This window comes from Diabrotica virgifera, chromosome 5 (assembly GCF_917563875.1).
Source record: "Diabrotica virgifera virgifera chromosome 5, PGI_DIABVI_V3a".
NCBI lineage: Eukaryota > Metazoa > Arthropoda > Insecta > Coleoptera > Chrysomelidae > Diabrotica > Diabrotica virgifera.
The window spans coordinates 3,658,912-3,686,711 of NC_065447.1; the positions used below are offsets into that span (position 1 = coordinate 3,658,912).

The window sequence follows — 27,800 nt, forward strand, 5'->3', positions numbered from 1 at the left end:
GCCAATAAAACGCTTTTTGCGAAGCCGGTTGTAGATTTTATTTTTTATTTTGTTTAATTTTCTGTATTGTAAAATACAAACAAGGTGGAGGTAAAAGATTGCCTGCGCTTGCAGCCGACGTCCACCCAGCCATGGATAAAATCAAAATCGAGGAACAGGATAGACCCCGGCCATTTCAGACCAGTATTAGAATGGAAGAATCCAACCAACTACCTTATAAAAATATTAGATTGCAACAAGAGAGTCTAGGACTATTCAGTTCCGGAATTGGAGCCAGCAAATCGATCCAGGATGTGTATGTAAATACTAGTAGCAGTAGCTCATGTAGCTCAGTTAAACTACAAGATTATACAGAGAGCGAAAAAAGATATATTAACCCATTTGCAAGTAACGATTTTTACCATTTGCTAGATCAGCCTTGTAGTAGCAAACAAGCCGATTTAATTTTAAAACAATTTGAAGCTGTTTCTTTACCTGTGCAGAAAGTTAAGAAGATAAAGAAGCGGTTTCAGTGTCCAATATGCAAAATAGGTAAGTAATTAAAGAGTTTTTTAAACTTAAAAAAATTACAGTTTGTCATGTTAACTTAAAAACTATCAAAAAGCTAATGGGTGCGTTCGGATGATGTCGGTGGCTGAATGTAAGCACGAAGCAGCTTAGTGGTTGTATCCAGTGGCAATAGGGAGCTCTTAGTAAATCTAACAGCGGCTGACTTCCAGTGATGTCCTCTGACAGCTCCCTGTCTTACTCAGCTGTCCAGCTGCTGAGGTTGTCTGAATGTACCCAATGATTATCACTACAGTGATTTCTTGTACTTGTCACTAATTGTTAATTTTACATTTTACTATAATCTATAGAATCTAATTCCTTCTATCCACAGAGAACCAAATTCATTTCATTTTTATAAACTATCGGTACATAGTTTTGTTTCATTACACAGTTTAACACTTTATTTAAGGGTCAAGTATATTCAAATGGGAAATAAGCCACAATTTTACCTAAAAATGATTTTATTAACGTTTCGACGCCCAAGTCAGGTGTCGTTGTCAAAATACAAAATAATACTAAATAAACAAAAATGTTGTTGCTTAGTAAAAAATTCTTCTAATAATTTATTTAATCTGACTCATTTATATCGGCAATTCAGACACGTATTATACATTTTAAAGTAGACGACTTTAAAATGATATTGCTAATATTGATGAGTTGCGTTCCTGGGACGACTTTACTAAAAGATAGTTCATTCGATTACATGAAATCAATCCCAACTCAAGAATATCCGCCATAAAAAATCATAGCATGTGATCTGTCTTTAAAAAGACAACCAAATGCAACGGTGGCACTGAAATTCTCGCGTTAGAGATTCCATAGTAAATCACGAGGGAAAACCAGGAAAAACCTCGTGATACTATCCCGACATCGTAAGTATTTGGGTTTACATTTAGTTTATTCTCAAAAATAATACCAAATTCGGACTTGATATTTTAAATTTTAAATAATACTAAAATACTAAATATGTACTAACTCGATATGTTACTGATTTACTAATTGTGGTATTATCTTTCTATTGACTTCCTCCTTTAATATGGGTAACCACATCCTACTGCATTCTACCGAGGAATTTGCGACACAATTGGTTTCATTTAGCATAATTAGAGCCGCTTCTTTGATTTTTCTCTTTTTACTATCTGCTTCTTTTAGGACTATACTTGAATCTCTCCACTGAACTCTATGTTCATTATCCCATGCGTGTTGACATATTTGAGATTTAAGGGGTTACATAGGTCTTGCGGGTAAAAAAAGTGACTTTCGAAAAAAATTATATCTCGAAAACTAAAAACTATTTTTATTTATAATTGGAACATGTCAAAGTATAGTACTTAAGATACTCTCAAAAAAATTTTCAGCCAATAATATTTATTTTTGTAGAGTTGACTGCAATTTTTCAACAACAGCCCTTTTTTTGCGGTAGGCAGCATAACTAAGTCCAGTCCAAATTAAAAAATCAAAAAGTTTCTTGTAGTTTATACCTGTGGCTAGTGAATGAACAAAGGGGTATTTATTAGGTGAAGTTGTTTTTGTTTTATAAGAACAACTACTTTAAAAATGGTTATTTTTGAAAAAATTAGAAAAATTGGGGTCGAAAATGTGTTTAAACTTATGTAAAATCTTTGAATTTCATTTTTTTTTTAATTCCTTCGTTCATTCACTAGCCAGAGGTATAAACTACAAGAAACTTTTTGGTTCTTTGATTGCAGATGAGACTGGACTTAGTTATGCTGCCCACCACAAAAAAATGGCTGTTGTCGAAAAATTGCAGTCAACTCTACAATAATGAATATTTTTGGCTGAAAATTTTTTTGGGAGTACCTTAAGTATTATAATTTTACATGTTCCAATTATAAATAAAAATAATTTCTAGTTTTCGAGATATAATTTTTTTAAAAAGTCACCTTTTTTTTACCCACAAGACCTATGTAACCCCTTAAATTTCTGCAATTTAAAAGTTACATACAATAAAAAATCAGAACAGCATGTATAGATCATCTTAATTTGATATCAATCCTATGATGCGTGATTTTCTGTATTCTCACAAAAAATCACATTTTGATATAAAGGCTAGTGTGACTCTCCATTAAGCCTGATTTTATTCTTCTTCTTCTTCTTAAAGTTACCTCTCCTATCGGAGGTTGGATATCATAATGGCTATGGTCACTTTGTTGGCTGCTGCTCTGAACAGTTGTAATGAACAACAGTTATAGTATTTTTACTACAAAAGCGATATTACGTAGGTCAAAATTTTTGACGTAAGAGAACTGTCAAAACATTAGAATGTGACTTTTCATTATTGCCATGTTTATAATAATCATGGGAATAATGAAAAGTCACATTCTAATGTTATAATAAACATGGGAATAATGGAAAGTCACATTCTAATGTTTTGACAGTTCTCTTACGTCAAAAATTTTGACCTACGTAATATCGGTTTTGTATAAAAATACTATAAACCATTCTCTAAGGTTCCTCAGCCAGGAGATGCATCTTCTTCCTATGCTTCTTCTTCCTTGCATAATAATAATTCTCAGCAACTCATATTTTTCTCCTCTGGTAATGTGACCCAAATATTCCAGTTTTCTAGTTTTTTATACTGTTCATAATTTCTAACTCCTTATTTAAACATCGTAGCACTTCAACATTGGTAATCCTTTAAACCCACTGAATTTTCAATATTCTTCTGTAACACCACTTTTCGAACTCTTCTATTTTTAAAATAAAAATGTATACCATTTTTATTCAATTGCAATGCGAGGCCAAAAATATCTTAATTTTTACTTAGAGACCGCAACCAGCACTCTTATAGACGATTTCACCTCTTGTTAGAGGCTCTTCAGAGAATGCATGGGTTGCTTTCTCTAATCCAGTAAATTTGTCGACACATATTAGTCCCACACTGCAACTGACGTGAATGGATTAGATTAGGTGACTAGCGTTATCTGGCAATTGAAAGATAAAGTTTTTCAATCCTAATAGCAACATAATTATATTGAAAAATATTAAAAATTTTACTAAAAGATTTTTAAATTGAAAACTTAATGGTACATTTCCCTGGTGACACCTCCAAGGCTTCTACAATTTGCAAGCCAAATGGATGCTGCAGTGAAGACAAAAGGGAAGGATTAATTATTTATATGGGAAATAAGCCACAATTAAAATGAAAAAAATAATTTTATTAACGTTTCGACGCCCAAATCGGGTGCCGTTGTCAAAATACAAAATATTACTAAAATAAACTAAAGTGTTGTTGCTAAGCAAAAAAATTCTTCTAATAATTTATTTAATCTCACTCATTTATATTGGCAATTCAGACATATATTATACATTTTAAAGTAGAAGACTTTAAAATGATATTGCCAATATTTATGAGTTGCGTTCCTGGGACGACTTACTGAAAGATAGTTCATTCGATTACCGATTACATGAAATTAACCCCAACTCAAGAATATCCGTCATAAAAAATTATAGCATGTGATATGTCTTTAAAAAGACAACCAAATGCAACGACAGTAAAATTCTCGCGTTAGAGACTTCATAGTAAATCACAAGGGAAAACCAGGAAAAACCCTGTGATACTATCCTGACATCGTAAGTATTTGGTCTTACATTAATTTACTCTCAAAAAATAATACCAAATTCTGACTTGTAACATGTTTAAATTATAAATATTATTAATAATACTAGATATATAAGTAATACTAAAATATGTACTAGCTCGATATTATTGACTTACTAATCTTGGTATTTTCTTTCTATTGACTTCCTCTTTCAGTATGGGTAACCACATCCTACTGCATTCTACCGAGGAATTTGCGACACAATTGGTTTCATTTAGCATAATTAGAGCCGCTTCTTTGATTTTTTTCTTTTTACTATCTGATTCTTTCAGGACTATACTTGAATCTCTCCACTGAATTCTATGTTCATTATCCCATGCGTGTTGACATATTTGAGATCTCTCAAATTCTCTATTTTTAATATAAGATTGATGTTCACTTATTCTAACGTCTAATGGTCTTGATGTCTCACCTAAATAAAATTGTTCGCATTCACAAGGTATTTTATAAATGCAATTTTTTGTTCTTTCTTGATCATTGTTAGGTTTAGTTTTAGATAGAATAGATCTCAATGTGTTTGTTGTTTTGAATGTTGTTGAAATGTTGAATTTATTTCCTATTGTTTTAAGTTTCTCGGATAGTCCTTTTATATATGGTATTGATATTTTCCTCGTATTATTTCTGGTGAATGTTGTAGGATCCCGTTCTAAGTTGTTCTGTTCCATTCGATCCAATCTTGACAATTCCTTATTTATAAACGATAAAGGATAATCATTTTTTAATAAAACAGATGTTAACAATTGTTTTTCTGCTAAAAAGGAATTTTCGTTAGAACAAGTAATTTTGGCTCTATCATATAAGGATTTAATGATTCCCTTTTTAATGTTGATGTTGTGATTTGACTTGTAATTGAGATATCTGTTGGTGTGTGTTGGTTTTCTATACACTTGAGTCTCATATCCAATATCCTTCTTTGAGATCAAAACATCGAGGAAAGGTAGGCTGTTATTGTATTCCTTTTCCATTGTAAATTTTATTTAACAATAAAAAACTGAAAACGTTTGTTTTCTATACTTCCACAAAATTTATTATATCTAAGTGACTACAGCTGTTTCGGCGGAGTGCCTTTCTCAAGTAATATAGTTTACAATGTGTTTGCCTTTTTAATCTTCAACTGAAGAGGTTGAGGAGTGGGGAGCTGTTTGTCTCGAGTTGGTCATTCAGAATTATATCTGTATTTTTCAGTTTATTAATTTCCATAGATTCTAAAAAAGATAGCTTAAGGCCTTTATTTTGAATATGTAGAATTTTAAACTCTTCACTGAAAGAATGATTATGATCTAGAAGGTGAAGTGCGTATGTAGAAGTGTCTGTTTTTCTATTGTTGAATGCCCTTTTGTGTTCTGCTATCCGTTTGTCAAAAGTTCTGCCAGTTTGACCGATGTACGTTTTCGGACAGTCACCACAAGTTAGTTTGTACACACCACTCTGTAGTTGTTTTCTCTTTCGGCTTTTATTGTTCTTAATATATTTGCTTAAGTTGTTGTTAGTTCTGAAAGCTGGTGTTATTCCTTTCTTTTTTATGTATCTGGCTATTGTTGTTGTTATCTTGCCAGTATATGTGAGAGAGCAGAAGGTACTGGGTTCTTTCTGTGGTGGTGGATACACTAATTTCAGGGCTTTCTTATGGAGTTTTTGGTTTAAAATTTTGTTAACTATTTGTTCGTTATAGCCGTTGTTTACTGCTATTTGTTTAATTATGTTTAGTTCTATTTCGAAGTTATTTTTTGTCATGGGAATTTCTGTCAGTCTATGTATCATGCTATGGTAGGCTGCTAATTTGTGTTGTGTAGGATGGGATGATGAATTGTGTATAGTTGTGTCAGTATGGGTAGGTTTATGATATATGGAGAACTCATGTTTGTTGTGTAGTCTGGAAATCGTTACATCTAGAAAGTTTATAGAGTTATTCTGTTCTGTTTCTACTGTAAACTCAATATTATTATGAAGTGAATTAATATATGATAGAAATTGGTCAAGTTGTCTGTTAGTTCCTGTAAAGCATACTAGTATATCATCCACGTATCTCCACCAATATAAGAACTGTTTAAATACGGGATGTTTAGAAATTGTTGTTTCAAGTTGGTTCATAAATATATCTGATAGCAATGGGCTTAGAGGATTACCCATAATAAGTCCTGCACTGTTGTTTGTGTATATTTGATTATTGAATTCAAAATAGTCTTGATTTATGCAAATTTCAAGAAGGTGTAAAATTTCAGATGCAATGATCGGATTTGTACTATTATGGTCTAAAAGATTCTTAACTAAAACAAAAGTTTCTGTAGGAGGAACACTAGGAAAAAGATTTTTTACGTCAAATGAAATTAGTCTGGAGTTTTTGGGCAATTGAAAATGTTGTATTTTATTAACTAGTTCTAGTGTATTTTTTACGGTGAATTTAGGTGAAAATTTAGTGTATTCTGTAATAATATCTGACAGTTTTTTTGAAATTTTATATGACGGAGCTGTATAAAAAGAAACTACAGGTCTTATTGGGTGGTCAGGTTTGTGTAGTTTAATAAAAGAGTATAATTTAGGAGGTTGTGGGTTCATAATATTAAGGTATTTCTGTTCTGTTGGATTTAGTATTGATTTTGAATTTTCAATGGCTAGTTTAATTTGTTTTCGGTATTTTTCTGTGGGGTCTTTGTTTAGTTTTATACTGTTTTGGTTAGTTAAAAATTCTATTGTTTTGTTATTATAGTCTCGTTTGTCGATAGCAATAGTAGTGTTACCTTTGTCTGCTTTTGTAAATATTATGTCATGTTTTATTGATTTATTTTTAATTGAAACGGCTATTTGGTTTTCTTTGAAACAGGAATTATTAGTTTCACTACATACATCAGTAATAGATTTTGCAATGATGCTTTTTTCTATGTTTTTGGCAGTTTTGTTTAACGCTACTTCACACTCTACACCTAAATACTCTAAATTTTTTTGATTATTATGTTGAGGCAAGTTGTGTTTGAATCCTTTCTCTAAAAGTTCTATTTCACTATTATTGAATTTAGTATCTGTTAAGTTTATAAATCTATTGAAAAAACTATGATTTGAAAAATTTGTTGTATGAGTATTGAGTTTTTTACTATTGCAAATTAGATTATTTAGTTTTTTACATTGTGTATTAAATTTTTTGTCTATTAAATTATCTACTTCAGTTCTTACTTTAGAATCTAGGATGTCAAATTCTATATTATCTAATCTATAATGTAATTCTGAATGACATACCTTAAGATAAACAGCTATAATATCTCGTTTTCTGTATTGGGTGCTCCTATCCCGTTTCAGCCATCTGGTTTGACCCTGGTGGATACCTGCTATGGCAGCGGCACTGCGGTTGTTGGTTTTTAACTTTATGTATTTCGGGAACACGTTGTTTTTCACGCACATGTTTAGAAACCAGATATTTTGTGTTGTTTTTTTTTTTTTTTTTTTTTTTTTTTTTTGGAGGTCGTCTGACATATGTCTCCGATGGCACTGCAGCCTCATGGGCTTATTGTGCCAACCATCCTACCTTTTATGTCACCCAATCCACAAGCTTGGTTCCACGTACCAAATTGTACATCCCTAGCATGGGTTGGGTGGCATATTCTGCTGGACTTAATTTTGGTTGTCCATAAATAGCCTGCCTTTTGTGATCCAAAGCCTCACACTCGTACAGTACATGATGTGCTGTTTCAGTTCCCCTATTGCACAGTCTGCAGTTAAGGTTCCCTTCGTACAGCCCAATTCTATTCAGGTGTCCTTTTAGGGCACAGTGACCCGTGAGAAGACCTGTAATTATGCGGAGCTGACTCCTATGTAATTTTATTAGTTCCTCAGCTCTCCGTTTTGAGGGTTCCCTTATTAAGGGCCTCCCGTGTCGCTGACCAGGTACGTTCCCCCAGTATTCTTTGTGTTTGTTTTTGACCCATTCCCTGACTTGTCCCCTAATTATTGTTTTAGGTACTCCTAGAGCAGGTTCTGGGCCAAAATATAAAGTTGATGAACCGTTCCTTGCCAGCTCATCTGCTTTCTCATTACCGTCTATCCCGGTGTGTCCTGGCACCCAGAATAGAGTTACACTATTTCTTTCGGCCAGTTCTTCCAGTTCTTGCCGGCATTCCCATACCAGCCTTGACGTCACTTTCGGGCTCATTAGTGCCTTCAGTGATGCTTGGCTGTCTGTGAGTATATTGATCCGTCTATTTTCATAGGCCCTCAAGTTGTTCATTGCGACACACTGCAGAATTGCGTACATTTCCGCTTGAAACACAGTTGTGTATGTTCCTAGTGAGAAACTGAGTCCTACATTCTCTGTTTCACTAAAAATACCGGCTCCAGTGCCTTCATCGGTTTTTGATCCGTCTGTATACCAGATCGATCCTCTGATTTTGCTACTGATGCTGTTCCATTCCCTTCGGTCATTGATTTCTATTCCGAAGTTCCTATTAAATGTGTATTTTGGTACCATGTGGTCAGTGTATGTATCAGATATACTTACCCCACCATAGTTCCAAATCTGATTATGGCCAAGGTTCTCGTATTTATCCCTTGGTTTTCCTTGCAGCCTGTATGCTCCCATCCTCGCTTCCCCTTTGATAAATATATCAAGAGGGGGTAGGTCTAACAGGGTTTCCAGTGCCGCCGTCGGTGTTGTTTTTATTGCTCCCGTTATTCCCAAGCATGCAAGTCTTTGTATCCTGCTTATCTTGTTTATAGCGGTTCTTTGCTGCATCTTTGTCCACCATACCAAGGATGCATATGTTATCATGGGTCTCACTATCGTTGTATATGTCCAGTACGCCATTTTCGGACAGAGTCCCCATGTTTTTCCATGTGTGCGTCTGGTCAGCATTAATGTCGCCTCCGCTCTTTTAATTACTCTTTCAAGCTGTCGGTTCCAGGTAAGTTCTGGGTCCAGTATAACCCCTAGATACTTTACCTCTTTAGACAGCTCCAATTGTTCACCATTAAGGATCAGAGGCCCTAAGTCCTCCAGCTTCCTTCTTCTGGTGAACGCAATTGTGACTGTTTTGGAAGGACTGACTCTCAGCCCTTCTTCCTCAGTCCATTTGGTGACAATATTAAGGGCCTGTTGCATGCGTTCCCTTACTATGTTTTGGAATTTTCCCTGAACAAGGACTACCAAGTCGTCTGCATAGCCCAGGGTTTCATGGCCGTTCAATTCCAGGGACTCAAGCAAATCGTCCATGACAAGGTTCCATATTAGCGGGGACAGAACACCTCCCTGCGGACACCCTCGTCGGACCTGGGCGATAATGCTCTCCCCTAGAATGGACGTATATACGAGTCTCTGTTGTAGCATGTGGTCTATCCACTTGCAACAAATTTCATCGATCCCTTTTCTCCTCGATGCTCTTGAGATTGTTTCTAAGGATATGTTATTGAACGCTCCTTCTATGTCCAAAAAGGTCGCTAATAGTACCTCTTTGTGCTTGAGAGCATATTCAGCTTTTTCTACAAGCTGATGTAATGCTGTCTCTGTTGACATTCCTGCTCTATATGCATACTGGTTCTTATGTATCGGTCTGTTTTCCAATACGCCATCCCGTATATGCCTATCTAGCAGTTTTTCTAGCGTCTTAAGCAGAAAAGACATAAGACTTATTGGTCTCAGAGACTTTGCCCCATCCTGTCCAGTTTTTCCAGGTTTTGGTATAAAAGTTACTCTGATCATTCTCCATGCCTTTGGAATATATCCTAGAGCCAAACTGCTCCGAAGCACTGTACATATTCTATTTGCCAGAAGGTCGGATCCCTTCTGCAACAGTACTGGATAAATCCCATCTAATCCTGGCGATTTATAAGGTTCGAATGAGTGTAGTGCCCATTTTACTTTTTCCCCAGTTACTACTTTCTTTGCTGCCTGCCATTTCTCCTTGGACGCCCACAGAGGGGTATCTAGTTCTGATTTCTGGCAGTTCTCCAAAGTTAAGTCTGTAACTTGGGAACCGGGGAAGTGGACTTTCAGCAGTTCTCTAATAGTTCCTTCCCCTGTTTCTGTGTACTCTCCGTTTTCTGTTTGGAGAGTATATATCGGGCTCTGAGGTCCTTTTGAGAGAATCTTATGGAGTCTGGCGTATTCTGGAGTTCTTTCTATATCCTCACAGTACCTTCTCCATGATTCTCTTTTCTGCTTCCTCAGAGTTTTATTGTACTCAGTTAGGGCCTTTCTGTATTCATCCCAACTGATATTCTTGTTCATTGCGTTGTTGAATTTTTTACGAACTTTCCTTCTTAATTCTTTAAGTCCCTCATTCCACCAGGGCACTTTCCTGTTGGATTCCTTATTGATTGAAGGACAGTTGTCATTATACGCCGAGATGATTGTGTCTTGCAGCTGCTCCACAACCATTTCGAGGTCTGTTGTATTTCTTATCGTATCCTTAGTCTGTTTTAAACTATATTCCAGGTCTGCTTTATAAGCCTCCCAGTTAGTTTTCCTAGGGTTACGATAGGTTTCTAGGGTACATGTTTTTTCCCCTACTTCAAATTGTATGTGTCTGTGATCCGAGCAACTCGCATCATCAGACACACGCCAATTTGTAATTTTATTGCTAACGTAGTTGGTGGCTATCGTTATGTCTATGACCTCCTTTCGAGCCCTAGTCACAAAAGTCGGTTTATTACCTGAATTTATTATGTTCAGCTCGTTTTCCATGACAAATTCGAGTATAGATTCACCTCTTACATTCGTGTTCGTACTTCCCCACGTTGTATGATGTGCATTAGCATCACAGCCGATGATCAGCTGGGTTCTGGATCCCCTGCAGTCTCTTACCAGCTGCTCCACTTCCTTAGTTGGAGGAGAACCAGGTGCATCATATGGAAGGTACGCCGATGCGAGCGTAATCGCTCTTGACACCCTTCCCTTCCCCGGCCTTATCTTGACTGCCGTCAAGTCTCTAAAACAAAAATTTGTTAACGGCAGTATGTTAAATTTCTTTTTGATAATAATGCAGGTTCGAGGGACCTCGGAGGTTCTGTCATATATGAGTTCCCCTCCAACTCCCCCTAACCCCATAATATTTCCCCTGTTCACCCAGGGTTCCTGAATAAGGGCCACATCGAATTCCCTTTTTGCAGCCGTAAGGGCAGCCGAAGCAGCCTTACTGTGCTGCAAGTTAATTTGAAGGATTCTGATTCTCCCCTCCATCTTTTGCTCCAAGGACTCTAAAGATGACCATTCCGAGTCTGTAATAAGCTCGGAAACGGTTCCTCTCGAGGGCCCTGAAGGACACTTCGTCTATAGAGAAGGCCAGGAGTACTCCTTCCTTCTCTACTTTTTTGTTTAGAAGGAGCCACCCTCCCACTCTTAATTCTGGGTTCTGTTGCCCCAGTCGTGTTCGGATAACTCCCTCTTCTTGTGTCTGGCCTGGTATAAACACAAGAACTTTGGGTCTTTTGGGAAGATCTTTGGATTCGACAGCCGTCAAATCCGCGTTCTCCCACAAACGGCCCAGCCGTTCCACTGCACCTACCAGCCAGTTTTTGGTGTGTTCATTAGCGGGGGTAATCCATAAGACGCCTCCGCTAAAGGTAGTTCTGGCGAACTGCAGTGGATTACTCCTCCCCGAAGGAGCTTCATCCATTGCATCCGCAATCCTACTCTGGATCAGGTCAGCTTGAGCCTGATCCAGTGTTACCTCCGGATGTCGTCGATCTATGATCGCCATCCTGAGTCTTTGTGCGGCCTCTGTATAAGAGTCAGCAGGTCTGGGAGCCTGCTTCGTCTTTTTGGAGACCTGGGGTGGTGTAGCAGAGTACTCTCGGGGTCTCTTCTTACTTTCTTTATCGGGTCCTTTGTCTGTCCCGATAGCAGGTCTAGAAGAGCCCTCTTTCCTCTGCATCCTTTTCCGTGGTCGTTGTTCCCACGTCCCTTCTGCCATTTTTCTTTCCTTTGTCTGTTTCCTCTTCTGAGCCCCAGACAAACGTTTTTTGTCTGACAGGTCCATTCTTTCAGCCCCTGTCGTGATTGTATCAGCGGTTCCTTGAGTTCCCGCTGATGCTTCACTGTCGTGTTCTATTGTGTCCACGACAGTGCTTGAGCTGGAGGACTCGTCCGAGTCCGAGATCACTCCAGCCTCTTTTTTTTTATTTTGTTTTTGTTTTTGTTGGTCCATGTTTTATCCCACGAGTAGCTAGGGAAGTTTTGGTCACCTGTGCCAGAGCCCCGCATTAACACAGGAAGGCTAATAAAACCAGGGATTCGCCCATTTCCCGGAGTTCGCATAATAGCGGCTTAGCAACCCCTAAGTCCCGTAGGAGCATCCTCTACTACGCCAAACCTTCGGCTTATGCTGTTCCACCTTAGCTTGAGGGGATTTTTATTGTGGTTACCTTCCACTTGGCCGGCCGGTTAAGGCAAGCCCCCACACCTGGCAAACATTTCCTCAACAACCACCCGTCTGCCAGGCACGGTATGATAGCAGTCATTCACTCTCTCATGGAAGGGCTCATGTGTCGCACGATTTGGGCTGATACCAGGTCCTTCCTCCCGCGACACACGGGTCCTCGTCATTCATCCTCTCAAAGCACAGGTCAGCTGCCTCCCCTAAACTGTGCTACCACATGATCCGCGGTGCCTATTCTGTGGAAGCCCACATTATTTAGCAATCTTACCAGCGAGTGTGCGAGGAGCGTCATGCTCTCCGACAAGTCCGGAACTTCATGTCGCACCTCCCCCTCTCACTGGCTCACCCTATCAGCCATTGGGACGCGCCAGATGGGTCGTGGTCAACCCCCCGTGGGTTTGCAATCCGCAGGAGGAGGGAACTAGTCCCAACTACCGCAGACTACAATCCCCGGCTGGTTTTTCACGCACATGTTTAGAAACCAGATATTTTGTGTTGTTACTCTACGCTTTAAAAGCAATCTTGAAAACAATATGGTCAATAGCCCTGTATTGGCTTCCTGTAAATAATTGATGGATTCGACCGTTACTTGATGGAAGTTCATTTTATCTAACAATAAAAAACTGAAAACGTTTGTTTTCTATACTTCCACAAAATTTATTATATCTAAGTGACTACAGCTGTTTCGGCGGAGTGCCTTTCTCAAGTAATATAGTTTACAATGTGTTTGCCTTTTTAATCTTCAACTGAAGAGGTTGAGGAGTGGGGAGCTGTTTGTCTCGAGTCAAAATCAATACTAAATCCAACAGAACAGAAATACCTTAATATTATGAACCCACAACCTCCTAAATTATACTCTTTTATTAAACTACACAAACCTGACCACCCAATAAGACCTGTAGTTTCTTTTTATACAGCTCCGTCATATAAAATTTCAAAAAAACTGTCAGATATTATTACAGAATACACTAAATTTTCACCTAAATTCACCGTAAAAAATACACTAGAACTAGTTAATAAAATACAACATTTTCAATTGCCCAAAAACTCCAGACTAATTTCATTTGACGTAAAAAATCTTTTTCCTAGTGTTCCTCCTACAGAAACTTTTGTTTTAGTTAAGAATCTTTTAGACCATAATAGTACAAATCCGATCATTGCATCTGAAATTTTACACCTTCTTGAAATTTGCATAAATCAAGACTATTTTGAATTCAATAATCAAATATACACAAACAACAGTGCAGGACTTATTATGGGTAATCCTCTAAGCCCATTGCTATCAGATATATTTATGAACCAACTTGAAACAACAATTTCTAAACATCCCGTATTTAAACAGTTCTTATATTGGTGGAGATACGTGGATGATATACTAGTATGCTTTACAGGAACTAACAGACAACTTGACCAATTTCTATCATATATTAATTCACTTCATAATAATATTGAGTTTACAGTAGAAACAGAACAGAATAACTCTATAAACTTTCTAGATGTAACGATTTCCAGACTACACAACAAACATGAGTTCTCCATATATCATAAACCTACCCATACTGACACAACTATACACAATTCATCATCCCATCCTACACAACACAAATTATCAGCCTACCATAGCATGATACATAGACTGACAGAAATTCCCATGACAAAAAATAACTTCGAAATAGAACTAAACATAATTAAACAAATAGCAGTAAACAACGGCTATAACGAACAAACAGTTAACAAAATTTTAAACCAAAAACTCCATAAGAAAGCCCTGAAATTAGTGTATCCACCACCACAGAAAGAACCCAGTACCTTCTGCTCTCTCACATATACTGGCAAGATAACAACAACAATAGCCAGATACATAAAAAAGAAAGGAATAACACCAGCTTTCAGAACTAACAACAACTTAAGCAAATATATTAAGAACAATAAAAGCCGAAAGAGAAAACAACTACAGAGTGGTGTGTACAAACTAACTTGTGGTGACTGTCCGAAAACGTACATCGGTCAAACTGGCAGAACTTTTGACAAACGGATAGCAGAACACAAAAGGGCATTCAACAATAGAAAAACAGACACTTCTACATACGCACTTCACCTTCTAGATCATAATCATTCTTTCAATGAAGAGTTTAAAATTCTACATATTCAAAATAAAGGCCTTAAGCTATCTTTTTTAGAATCTATGGAAATTAATAAACTGAAAAATACAGATATAATTCTGAATGACCAACTCGAGACAAACAGCTCCCCACTCCTCAACCTCTTCAGTTGAAGATTAAAAAGGCAAACACATTGTAAACTATATTACTTGAGAAAGGCACTCCGCCGAAACAGCTGTAGTCACTTAGATATAATAAATTTTGTGGAAGTATAGAAAACAAACGTTTTCAGTTTTTTATTGTTAGATAAAATGAACTTCCATCAAGTAACGGTCGAATCCATCAATTATGTAAATTTTATTGTCTCTTCTTGATCGTTTATAATATTCAGGAATGTATCCAACAATTCTGATCCATGAGGCCATATTGAAAACACATCATCTACATATCTCCACCATACTGTGGGTTTTAAATTTTGTTTAGAAATAATATTAGTTTCGAAATCCTCCATAAATATATTAGCCAATAATGGAGATAAAGAAGAGCCCATTGCTAGACCAAAATTTTGTTTATAGAATTCATTGTTTAGTTGAAAATAGGTATTATGGGTACATAATGTCAATAACTCCATTATAGCTGATACATTTAGTCTTGTCCTAGTTGCCAATGTATTATCATTCTCTAATTTCGTTTTGATTATGTTTAAAGTTTTATCTAATGGTACATTTGTAAATAAACTGTTTATGTCAAAACTTACTAAAATATTATTTGGATTAAATTCAATAGTTGATAATTTGTTTAAAAAATGTTTTGTATTTTTTATAAAAGTGTCATCATTATTAGCAAATGGTTTTAGAATGTTTAATAAGAATTTTGATAGTTCACTACAAGGAGAATTGATGGTACTACAAATGGGTCTAAGTGGTATGTTCGCTTTATGAATTTTCGGCACTCCATAAAAATGTGGTGTCTTACTGTAGTGAGGTGTCATTTTTCTTTGATAGTATGTTAGATCATTTTTAAATTTGAATAAAGCTCTATATATTTTGTTTTCCAGTGTCTTCGTTGGATCCTTCGTTAATTTGCTATAAGGTCCATTTGTAATTAGATCTGTAATTTTGTCCTCATATTGTATTTTATTCATTATTACAGTTGCATTGCCTTTATCCGCTGGTAGGATTGTTATGGAGTCATCATTTCTTAAAGTTTTTAAAGCATCTACACGATGCAATTCACAACCCCCGTCTGCAGCTGGGTAAAGTTCCAATGGAAAATGCACCTAGCTACTCCACGGAGTAATACATAAAATAAAAATGTATACCATTTTTATTCACTTGCAATGCGAGGCCAAAAATGTCTAATTTTTACTTAGATTAGAGAGCACAACCAGCACTCTTATCGACAATTTCACCTCTTGTTAGAGAGAAATGCATAGGTTGCTTTCTCTAATCCAGTAAATTTTTCGACACATATTAGTCCCACACTGCAACTGACGTGAATGGATTAGGTGACTAGCATCATCTGGCAATTGAAAGATAAAGTTTTTCAATCCTAATAGCAACATTAATAATATTGAAAAATATTAAAAATATTACTAAAAGATTTTTAAATTGAAAACTTATTGGTCCATTTCCCTGGTGACACCTCCAAGGCTTCTACAATTTGCAAGCCAAATGGATGCTGCAGTGAAGACAAAAGGGAAGGAATTCTACACTATGCAATTCACAACCCCCATCTGCAGCTTGGTAAAGTTCCAAAGGAAAATGCACCTAGTTACTCCACGGAGTAATACTACTATAAAATAAAAATGTATACCATTTTTATTCAGTTGCAATGCGAGGCCAAAAATGTCTTAATTTTTACTTAGATTAGAGAGCGCAACCACCACTCTTATCGACAATTTCACCTCTTGTTAGAGGCTCTTCAGAGAAAGCATAGGTTGCTTTCTCTAATCCAGTAAATTTTTCGACACATATTAGTCCCACACTGCAACTGACGTGAATGGATTAGGTGACTAGCGTCATCTGGCAATTGAAAGATAAATTTTTTCAATCCTAATAGCAACATTAATATTATTGAAAAATATTAAAAATATTAGTAAAAGATTTTTAAATTGAAAACTTATTGGTACATTTCCCTGGTGACACCTCCAAGGCTTCTACAATTTGCAAGCTAAATGGATGCTGCAATGAAGACAAAAGGGAAGGAATTCTACACTATGCAAAGAAGAGCCTCTAACAAGAGGTGAAATCCTCGATAAGAGTGCTGGTTGTACTCTCTAATCTAAGTAAAAATTAAGACATTTTTGGCCTCACATTGCAACTGAATAAAAATGGTATACATTTTTATTTTGTAGTAGTATTACTCCGTGGAGTAACTAGGTGCATTTTCTGTTGGAACTTTACCAAGCTGCAGACGGGGGTTGTGAATTGCATAGTGTAGAATTCCTTCCCTTTTGTCTTCACTGCAGCATCCATTTGGCTTGCAAATTGTAGAAGCCTTGGAGGTGTCACCAGGGAAATGTACCAATAAGTTTTCAATTTAAAAATCTTTTAGTAATATTTTTAATATTTTTCAATATTATTAATGTTGCTATTAGGATTGAAAAACTTTATCTTTCTTCTATTTTTCTTATGTGTTGTCTCTTCAATGTCCAAGCTTCAATGATTTCGTTAGGTGGATGTTACTCATTGTTACTGTAACTGTAACAATTTGGAATTTCTGCTCGAAAATTGACAAGCATCAAAGTCATTTCACTTTCTCTTTCAGTTAGACATAGCCAGTACGGTTTTAGTAGAAGGTTTGTAATCACAGGCTCTTAATATTAAAAGAGGAGTACAGCAGGATGCCTCTTATTGCTACTGCTTTTCAATGTGTACTCAGAAAGAATTTTCAGAAATGTACTTTCTGAAAAACAAGAAGGAATAATTGTGAACAGTGAAGTTATCAATAATTTGCAATATCCGGACAACACAGTACTCCCAGCTTCTGCTCAAGAAGATCTGCAAACATTACTTGATAGTGTCATTGAGAGTTGTGGGGAGGCAGGTCTGGATCTGACCATACAGGAAACTAAAATATTCGTAATAAGAAAACAACAGAATATAAAACTCTCTATATTTATGTAAATACAGTAGAGCGTCGATTATCCGAACTAATTGGGGGACATGGGTGTTCGGAAAACCGATTTGTTCGGATAATCGAACTATATTGGGATTGTCATACATATTTATCCACAAGTGAATAAAAACCATATTTATATAACTGTATATATGTTTATACCTTGATAATAACAAATAGCAATTAAACAAAAAAGTGCAGTCTTTGCAACAACATATTTTTGGATACACAATTGAAGAAAATTGAAGATATTTTAAGCGTTAATTACTAACGCTTGCTCAGTACTCGAGTGCGGGGCACGGGAGTCGGGAGTTCGGATAACCGGGCGTTCGGTTGATCGACGTTCAGATAATCGGCGCTCTACTGTAGTACCAAATTTGAGCAAGTTAATCAAATTGTTTACTTTGGTTATCAGTTAAATTGTAACTCAGAAAGTCACAGTGAAATTAGATCCAGAATAGAGCAGGCATGGCCACTTTTAGAAGGATGGGCAAGGTATTATGTACCAGAGACCTAAAATTGGCATCGAGGATCAGCCTACTTTGTTGCTACATGTTTTCAGTCATAATTTATGGTGTAGAGTCTTGGACTGTGAATAAAATTGATCTAAATCACCTTGAGGCTTTCGAAATATGGTGCTCCTGTATAAAACTATGATAAAACCAATTTGGACCTATGGTGTTCAACTCTGGGGTTGCTCAAGGCCATCAAATATCAAGATAATACAAAGAGTCCAATCAAAAATATTGAGGATGATATTCAACGCACCCTGGTATGTAAGCAATAAAACCCTACACAAGGACTCAGCTACACCCTTGGTAGAGGAAGAAATTCCAAGGATCAAAAAGAGCTACCATGATGGACTGAGAAGTCATCCAATTGATGAAGCAAGACTTCTGAACACTCCTCCCGAATTCGCAAAACGACTGAAGAAACTATGGCCAACAGATTAAATATACATATTGTGATAAAATGTAAAAATTATTGCCACAGGGCAGCTTCTCCCTCATGTATTTAACATTCAAACTATTTGCTTATAGCTTCGATGAAGCAGATTGTAAATTAAAATATGTAATAAAAAAAATTCTGTTCAATCTTTTGTATATTTTGTTTATTACATATTGTCATCACCCATTTTATCAAAAGTAGTTGTTTGATGTTTGTGTCATGGAAAAGACCTTTTTGCTAATTTTTCTGATCTAATAGTTTTACTATCAATCATTAATTAGATATTGCAAATGTAAATATTGCATAGTGTAAGTGGTTACATTTTTTTCAGGTTTATCATCTTTCTATGTGCGTGTGCAGCACATCAACTACCACTTCAAGTACAACCCTGTCAGTTGCTTCAGCTGTGGTAAGTTCTTCGTCAATAAGAAACGGTACTTCCTCCATAACGTCATCCATTGTGTAAAAAAGAGAAGACCAAGGCGAGAGATACCCGTACTATCCATACCAGAAGATCCAGAAGACCCGGAAGACCTACCATATCCATTTGAAAACAATCTCGTAACAAATGGAAAGGTCATTGACGATTCTGTAATCTTCAACAAGCCCCAATTCGAGTGCGAGGTTTGCCTAGAACAACTCACCAGTTTCGATGCTCTCCAGCAACATTTAAAGAGCCACCCAAAGAGTTTCGACTGCGATCTTTGTCCCAAGACGTTCACTCGAAAGTCCACTCTAACACAACACAAGCTAACTCATTTAAGCCCGCAATTTAAGTGCGAGATATGTTTTAAGTTATTTAAAAGTAAGTCGAATAGAAATAGACATTTACTAACTCATTCCCAGATCAGAAACAGCTATTTCAAATGCACTATGTGTCTACAGAAGTTCTCCAAAACCATCTCGTTCGTAAATCATTGGTTCTCCCATCAAGAAAAGCTCCAACAACAATGCAAAAGGTGTAATAAACGGTACATTAAGTACTACGAATTGTTGAATCATTACAAGAAGGAGCATTTTACCATTCCTGAAGAGGTCACTTTTGCCTGTTGTCCGTATTGTGAAATTAACTTCACAAAAGAATCTCTTCTCGAACATCTAGATACTAAACATGAAGAACTCAAAGAGTGTGGTCTAAAGAAGCCTTTCACTTGTCAATATTGTCCTATGTCGTTCATCTCTGAGCAAGCTTTAGATAACCACGTATCAGTAGATAGACGCCCTGTTCAATGTAACATTTGTTGTATAGAGATCTGCAATTATGACAGTTTAGTTAAGCATCTACAAGAAGCTCATATTAATTTAAAAACTCCCTTTCTTTGTGTAATATGTACTCGAGAATTTCCAGACAAAGATACTTTAGTCAGCCATTTGTTGTCTGAGCAAGGCACTGACTCTGCAGAGTATTACAAACAATGTGAGATTTGTCGTTGGAACTTTTTCGACGAGCAAGAGTTTAACGCTCATTGGAAGTCGTTGCACCATTTGTCACTTCCCGTTGAAGAAGTCGTGGAACACCAGGAAGTCATTGAACCCGTAGTTGAAAAAACTGAGGAGGCTAAAGACGAATTTGATATTGTTTATGAAGCGCTGGAGATAAAGGAAGACACCGTTGAATATAGCGGGTTTTTTGATCTGTGTTGAACTTTGTTTTATGTATTATGACCAAATCGATGCTTGTAGAGCTATGTCGAAAACCAATATGAACTTGTGATTAACTGTACATACATCTAGAATGGGAGATCAAGTTATTAGACCAGTAAGGATCTGTTTTTAGGTAGATGTGAGAGGTGGCATTCAGATTTTTGCGGATAAAGTTAGGTGATAACTTCGTTAATAATAATTGACTTATGCTCCTTCACAAATATACCCGGAACATTAATAAAAAAAAATAAAATTCAAAAATTTCAAAAAATTTCGTTTTTTTCTTATTTTTTTTGCTTATAACTTTAAATCGATTCATTTTGGAACAAAGTCGTATAGGAATAAAACAAAGATAATTAAATTTTCTATCAGATGCAAATGGTTAAAAATGTCTTAATTTATCACCCTTGCTGCAAAATAGCAATAAATATAAAATAAGGGGGCAAAACAAGCCTGTCCTTATTCAATGATTTTCCATCACTTAGGTTACACTTGGAACCTTCCTAATTCGCTTAGAAAATTTTTGTAATGTGCTAAAACCGTACACCAAATTTTATTAAAATTGACTTACTAGATTTTGAATAATAATTTTGCAATGTAAACTTTTTTTAAAAAATTTAAATTTTTTAAAATCTTGCACAACAAAAACTAGAGCATACAAAGATTTGTCAATTTTTTTGCATATAAAGAAGTACTCCACCTATCTAATGCACTTTACAGAATTGAAATCGGATTATTTAAGCAGCCTCAGCAATGTTTTAAAGTTATAAACAATTTTTTGGCTTATAAACAAATTAGTCCTGTGGCCCGGAGGGGGTGCTACGGGCTCCTTTATTTAGATGGACTTACCCAAGATTTTTATGTATATTTTGACCCGTAGAACACGATTTTTTTGGGTAACAGTTGATCCGGATGTCGATAAGATTGTTATAAACAAAGAACTTGAGGAATTACATAACCTCGATTTTTCGAAAAATAAAACATTTTTTTGCATTTCTTGGGTAATTCTAAGCAAAAAATGTTCTTACAAGTTTTTTCGTAGGATGCATAGTTTTCGAGATAAACGCAGTGGAACTTTTCAAAATTCGAAAAATTGCAATTTTTGAACGCGAATAACTTTTGATTAAAAAATAAAATAGCAATTCTGCTGACAGCATTTGAAAGTTTAAGTCAAATTATACCGGTTTTAATTATTTGCATTGCTAAAAATTAATTTTTTTATTATTAAACAAAGCTATTTGTTTATAAGCCAAAAAATTATTTATAAGTTTAAAACATTGCTGAGGCCCCTTAAATAATCCGATTTTAATTCTGTAAAGTGTATTAGATAGGTAGAGCACCTCTTTATATGTTAAAAAATTAGGCAACTTCTAAATGGTCTACTTTTTGTTCAGAAAGATTTTAAAAAATTTTAACTTCTTTAAAAACATTTAGATTGCAAATTTATTATGCAAAGTCTATAAAGTCGATTTTAATGAAATTTGGTACACGGTTTAAGTATATTACAAAGAATTTCCTAAGCGAATTACTAAGGTTATAAGTGCCACCAAAGTGGTTAAAAACATTGAATAACAACAGGCTTATTTGGCCCCCTTATTTTGTATTTATTGCTATATTGCAGAAAAGGTAATACGTTAACACATTTTTGACCAGTCGTATATCATACAGAATTCAATTATCTTTATTTTATTTCTGTACGACTTTGTTCCAAAACGAATCGTTTTAAAGTTATAAGCAAAGAAAGCAGAAAAAAATGGACGTTTTTCGAAATTTTTAAATGTTTTAATTTTTTTATTAATGTTCCGGGCATATTTGAGAAGGAGCATAAGTCAATTATTATTACTGAAGGTGTCACCTAACTTTATCTGCAAAAATCAGAATGCCACCTTTCACATCCAAAAATAGACGTTTTTTCACAGATCCTTACTGGTCTATATTGGCGTCTTCTGGTATAGTTTTGTTGAGCCTTTACGACGAAATTACTATTTTACCATGGTTACGCCAGTCAATGGGAGCTAGAATAGGATATTACCTCCGAATTCGACCCTATGGCATGGATTTTAATGAAATTTTGGAAATAGCCTCTGCTTATCTCCTAATTCAAAGTTTACCCTATGCCGATGTGTGCTTTTATCTTGGGGGTGGTTCCCACTCCTTCTCAGGAGTGAAAATTTTTTTGGTTAAAATAACTACGGAATTCGCTAGAGAACCTAATTCTAAGCAAACACTGTTCTATATATTTTTTTGAAAACTCAATACTTTTTGAGTTATTCGTGGTTGAAAATTTGCCATTTTCATTGAAACATAACACTTTTTCGAACGGTTTTTCGCAAATACCTTAAAAACCATGCATCTTACTAAAAAAAACTATATAAAACATTTTTGTAGGTTATAAAAATACAAAGAGATGCTTGCCTTCACAAATCTTCCACTTATAGAGATATGGTAGGTGAAAAGAGTTTGTTTTTTTGGTACATGCCCAAATTGGTCTATTCAACTTGAAATAACAGAGAAACGGTCGATTTTAGGTGTATAATGCTATAAATACCTTTTGAAGTGATTGAAACGACCTTTAAAATGAGCAATATTAAAGATCCATTTCATTCAAACTAAGCGAGATATGCTGCAAACAAAATTGATAACTAATGTATTTTAAGAAAAAATGAGAAGTGATTTTAACCCCCATTCACCAGAATTTAAATGCTTCGTTTTCCTTCTACAATATCTTTTATTATAGTGTTATTTCTATGTTCAAAAAGTTGGACGGGTTTAAAATGAATGGTTTAAAAAAAATAAGATCAGATTATAGAGCGCATTTATAAATTTTCTTAAAAATCTTCCTTTTTCTCCATGTAACTTGAAAATGATAAGAGATACAGTAGTAAAAAATAAAAACGAAGTTTTTATCTAAAATATCCCCACATTTTTGTGTGGTATCTTTTTTTCGTATCTTATCATTTTCGAGTTACATGGAGAAAAAGGAAGATTTTCAAGAAAATTTAAAAATGCGCTGTATAATTTGATCTTATTTTTTTCAAAAACCGTTCATTTTAAACCAGTCCAAATTTTTGGACATAGAAATAACACTATAATAAAAAGTATTGTAAAAGCAAAACGATGTATTTTAATTCGACTGGATAAGGGGTTAAAATCACTTCTCGTGTCTTCTTAAAATATCAAAGTCATCAGTTTTTTTGTAGCATATCTCGCTTAGTTTGAATGTAATCGACATTTAATATTGCCCAGGTTAAATGCCTTTTCAAGCACTACAAAAGTTATTAGTATCATTATACATCTAAAATCAACCGTTTCTCTGTTATTTCAAGTTGAATACACCGGTTTGAGCATGCACACAAAAAAAACAAGCTCTTTTCACCTACCATATCTCTTTTTGTATTATAACTAAAAGATTTATGAAGGAACGAATCTCTTTGTTTTTTTTATAAGGTACAAAAATATTTTGTAGAGTTTTTTTGTTAGATGCATAGTTTTTCAGGTATTCGCAAAAATCCGTCCGAAAAGGTGTCATTTTTCAATGAAAATGGCCAATTTTCAACCACGAATAACTCAAAAAGTATTAAGTTTTCAAAAAAAAATTATAGAACAGTTTTTGCTTAGAATTAGGTTCTCTAGCCTCTTCTGTGGCTATTTTAACCAAAACATTTTTCACCCCCGAGAAGGGGTGGGAACCACCCCCAAGATCATCGGCACATCGGCATAGGGTAGACTTTGTTTCTTGAGCTATTCCCTAGTTACTGTGAAAATATCAAGTAAATCGATTTAGTAGGATGGAATTCGGAGCCAAATACCCTCATTGACTGCCCTAGGTGTTATATCGTCGTATGTCTTTACAAGTCACCCAATTTTACCAGATTGACAACGATTCTTTGGGAATCGTATTTTTGAGCCATTACGATGGAATTACTGTTTTAAAATGGCGTTATATCGTCGTATCCCTTTACAACCGTGTGCAATCAAGTGTGGTATTGTTTTTATTTATGATGAGATAAGCAGATCAGGGTAGAAATTATTTTCCTATAATTCACATTATTTTACCTCCCAATCCACAATGATTCTTTGGGAATCATCACTTAATTTGTTTCTCGCTATAATGTCTCATTGTCGTTAAGGTTTTGTCTATTTAAAGGTTATGACGGCCTTGATGTGTTATTTTTGTCCTAAAACCGTCTTTTGGCAGTTTTAAAGGTTTAAAACTTAAGTTTTTAAAAGTATTCGTTTTATTTATGTATATGTCAGCGATGTCTTCAAAAATATTTTGTGGTTTTTAATTTTTACCCTTAAATGTACCTATTCTCCCCATTGACTTGACTCACAGATTCATTCTTCTTGTCCATATGTTCAGATTGTTCTATTTGTTGGTTGAATTTTTCGCCAAAATAAACGCATTTCCCTTGAAAACGTCAAAATACTCGAATTTTCAATTAAACATCTGTTTAATTTTCATTAAATACATTACCCCAGTCTATCTGTAAAAAAATGATCAATTTCATCAAAATAATCGTGTACAGGATTTTGAAGGTTCTGAAAGGTATAATATGAGAAACAACTGATGAGAAATCCTTGAAAACGTACAACTGTCTTTGCTTTGTTTTTTTTTTAAATCATAAAAAGTGAAAAAATAGTGACGAACTACTTGAAATTATGGCAATTAATGAGTTATTGAAGTGTGCTAATTCTTATCTAGATCGACCAAATAGTTTGTACACTGCGCGACAGAGAAAACGGGCCACCCACAATATGGGTCATTTTTGATGTCTCGAATTTCCTAAACCTGTTGTCCGATTTAAGTGATTTTTTAATATGTCATAGCCTTATTCTTTAACTATATCGCTGTAATAATATTGGTGCTACACAGGTAAATTGTCATTGTGTACCAGGTGTACCAATCAAGCTGTGTTTTTTCTTACAGTTCACTACACCTTGTGGAATATTCTAGCATTTATAAAATAGTGAAATTAAAACTCAACTATAGCCTCGGGTTTTCTTAACATTCTGTTTTTTTATTCATTCGCTTATGTTAGATAATAAAAAAGTTAGGTACTTTAACAACTAGCCTTGTTCTCAATACAGGCTGTTTCTAAGTAAGTGCGACAAACGTTAAGGGGCAATTCTGCATGAAAAACTAATGACCGTTTACTTTATAAACATATTATGTCCGCAAATGCTTCGTTTGCGAGATACAGGATGTTGATTTGTTTTTTACAAACTGACGATTCATTGTTGTATTTGACTATCGATCTATTGATCTAAAACCGGTTGAGATAGGCAAATGGAATTTGGTAGGTTTTAAGAGGTAGTTATTGCTTATTTTTTGACATACAATTAGGAATTTTATATCCACCATTGGCGTGCATACGGGTAATATGACCGAACATATGTTTATAAAACAAACGGTCATTATTTTTTCATGCAGAATTACCCCTTAAAGTTTGTCGCACTTATTTAGAAACAGCCTGTATTGATGAAGGGCATGGCTAGTTTTTAAAGTATCTGACTTTTTTATTCAACATAAGCGAATTAATTAAAAAACAGATTGTTAAGAAAACCGTGGGCTATAGTTGGGTTTTAATTTCACTATTTTATAAATGCTAGAATATTACATAGGGTGTGGCGAACTTTGAGAAAAAAACACAGTTTGATTGATACACCCGGTATACAATGACAATTTACCTATCTAACAACATTATTGCAGCGATATTGTTAAAGAATAAGGCATACGTATTAAAAAATCACTTAAATCGGACAACTGGTTTAGGAAATTCGAGCCATCAAAAATGCCCCATCTTGTGTGTGGACCGTTTTCTCTGCTAATCTCTGGGCGATTATTTACACAACTGTACTAGCCGAAACAGTAACTGTAGAGCAGGGGTGGGCAATAGTATATTGTACAACAAGTGAGAAAAAAGACATATTTCTCACGAGCGCAGAAGTTTGTTGGCACGAGGCGAGGGCCGCAAATCAAACGAGGGAGAAATATGTCATTTTTTCATGTGTTGTACACTGTACTTTTTCTATGAATGCGGTTTTGTCAAGAGTTCAAACTTCAAAATTAAATAATTTAGGTGCTTTTATATATATTATATGCATAAATTGAAATAAAATACATATACATGTAGGTATTTAATATTCTTAAAATTTATATACCTTATTTTTTTAAATTCTAATTAATAGGTATTTTTGAACAGTTTTGAAAGGTAATTCCTGGTATGTTTTGACAACACACATTTTTTGACACATTTATTTGACAACATGAATTGTGTTTATATTGTGCATGTTACCATGGAAACGTGAGAAAAAATATTTCTCACTGCAATGGCCGACTTTTCTCACTGCCTGAAGAATGGTTCGTTTTGAATGTATGTAAGTAGTGAGATAAGTTGCATATCGTATAGGATCCATAGAAAAATACTTTTAAGCGCGGGCCAAAATGAAATTTTCAAAATGTCTCCCGGGCCGGAGACCTATACCCAATATGTACGCTGCGCACACGCAAATGTTTTTGGTGGATGTTTTTCTCTGCCCAAGAAATTTTTTTGACAAAAATACTATAAGTATCATTTTAAAGCATTTGGACAAAGACATTTGACTGTTAATAATAAATAATACTAATAATAAATTGTCATAGTTGGGCGTGGGTGTACATGCGAACAATTTGTTTCCAGTAAAATTACGAAATTTTTAATGGGGTCCGTTATATTAAGCCATAATAAGGATCCAGATAAAAAATGAAATTCAGAAATTCAAGAGCAGCCTTTATGAAGATAAGGAAATTTCTGAATAACCAAAGATTCAATCTGCAAATCTGATATCGAATGTTGTTCTGAAGCTATTTCCTTGTGGCATTTTTATGATTAACTATTTTTATGGAAAATAAGCCACAATTAAATTGAAAAAAAAATTTTCAATTTAATTGTGGCTTATTTCCCATAAAAATAGTTAATCTGATATCGAATGGTAAAACGTTATGTCAAGTCAACCATCATCGACGAAATTCAAAGGAGACAACTGATCTGGTATGGTCATGTAGAAAGAATGGACGACGACAGGCTGCCAAAACAAATTTTAAAATTGATGCCAAGGGAAAGAAGAGAGGAGGACCGAAACAATCCTAGCTGTGTGGCATTCAGAAGGTAATGTCAAAAAGGAACCTTCACCCTGGCAAACGCAACGACCGACGAACGAAGCTGGAAACTGGGAACCGGAAGGCGAAGAACCCTATAAAAATCCGGGATACTAATAAAAATGTTATGTACACTCTATTCTTCTTTATTGGATTGTTAATGCTGACTTAATGAGAAAGCTGAAAGCTTTTGAGATGTGGCTTTTTAGAATTTTGGAAATACCATGGACCGATCATACTAACGATCATATTAAATTACGAACGAAATGGTGTTGCACAGAATGGAAAAGGAATAGAGAACTTTTGACCATCA

At 35.2% G+C, this 27,800-nt stretch overlaps 1 protein-coding gene across 1 annotated transcript; it reads left to right on the top strand.

The window, feature by feature from the left end:
* Positions 1-27,496, top strand: LOC114335061 (zinc finger protein 84-like). Its single transcript, XM_028285216.2, has 2 exons — positions 1-531; positions 19,034-27,496. Exons 1-2 carry the CDS (start codon positions 132-134, stop codon positions 20,344-20,346), a joined length of 1,713 nt encoding a protein of 570 aa, XP_028141017.1. The 5' UTR covers positions 1-131; the 3' UTR covers positions 20,347-27,496.
* The last annotated feature ends 304 nt before the right edge of the window (positions 27,497-27,800 follow it).

Excerpts from the sequence above, each read along its gene's own strand:
- LOC114335061 (XM_028285216.2), top strand. The coding sequence starts at position 132 with ATGGATAAAATCAAAATCGAGGAACAGGATAGACCCCGGCCATTTCAG. Across the intron at positions 532-19,033 it reads GTGTCCAATATGCAAAATAG|GTTTATCATCTTTCTATGTG; the intron begins GTAAGTAATTAA and ends CATTTTTTTCAG.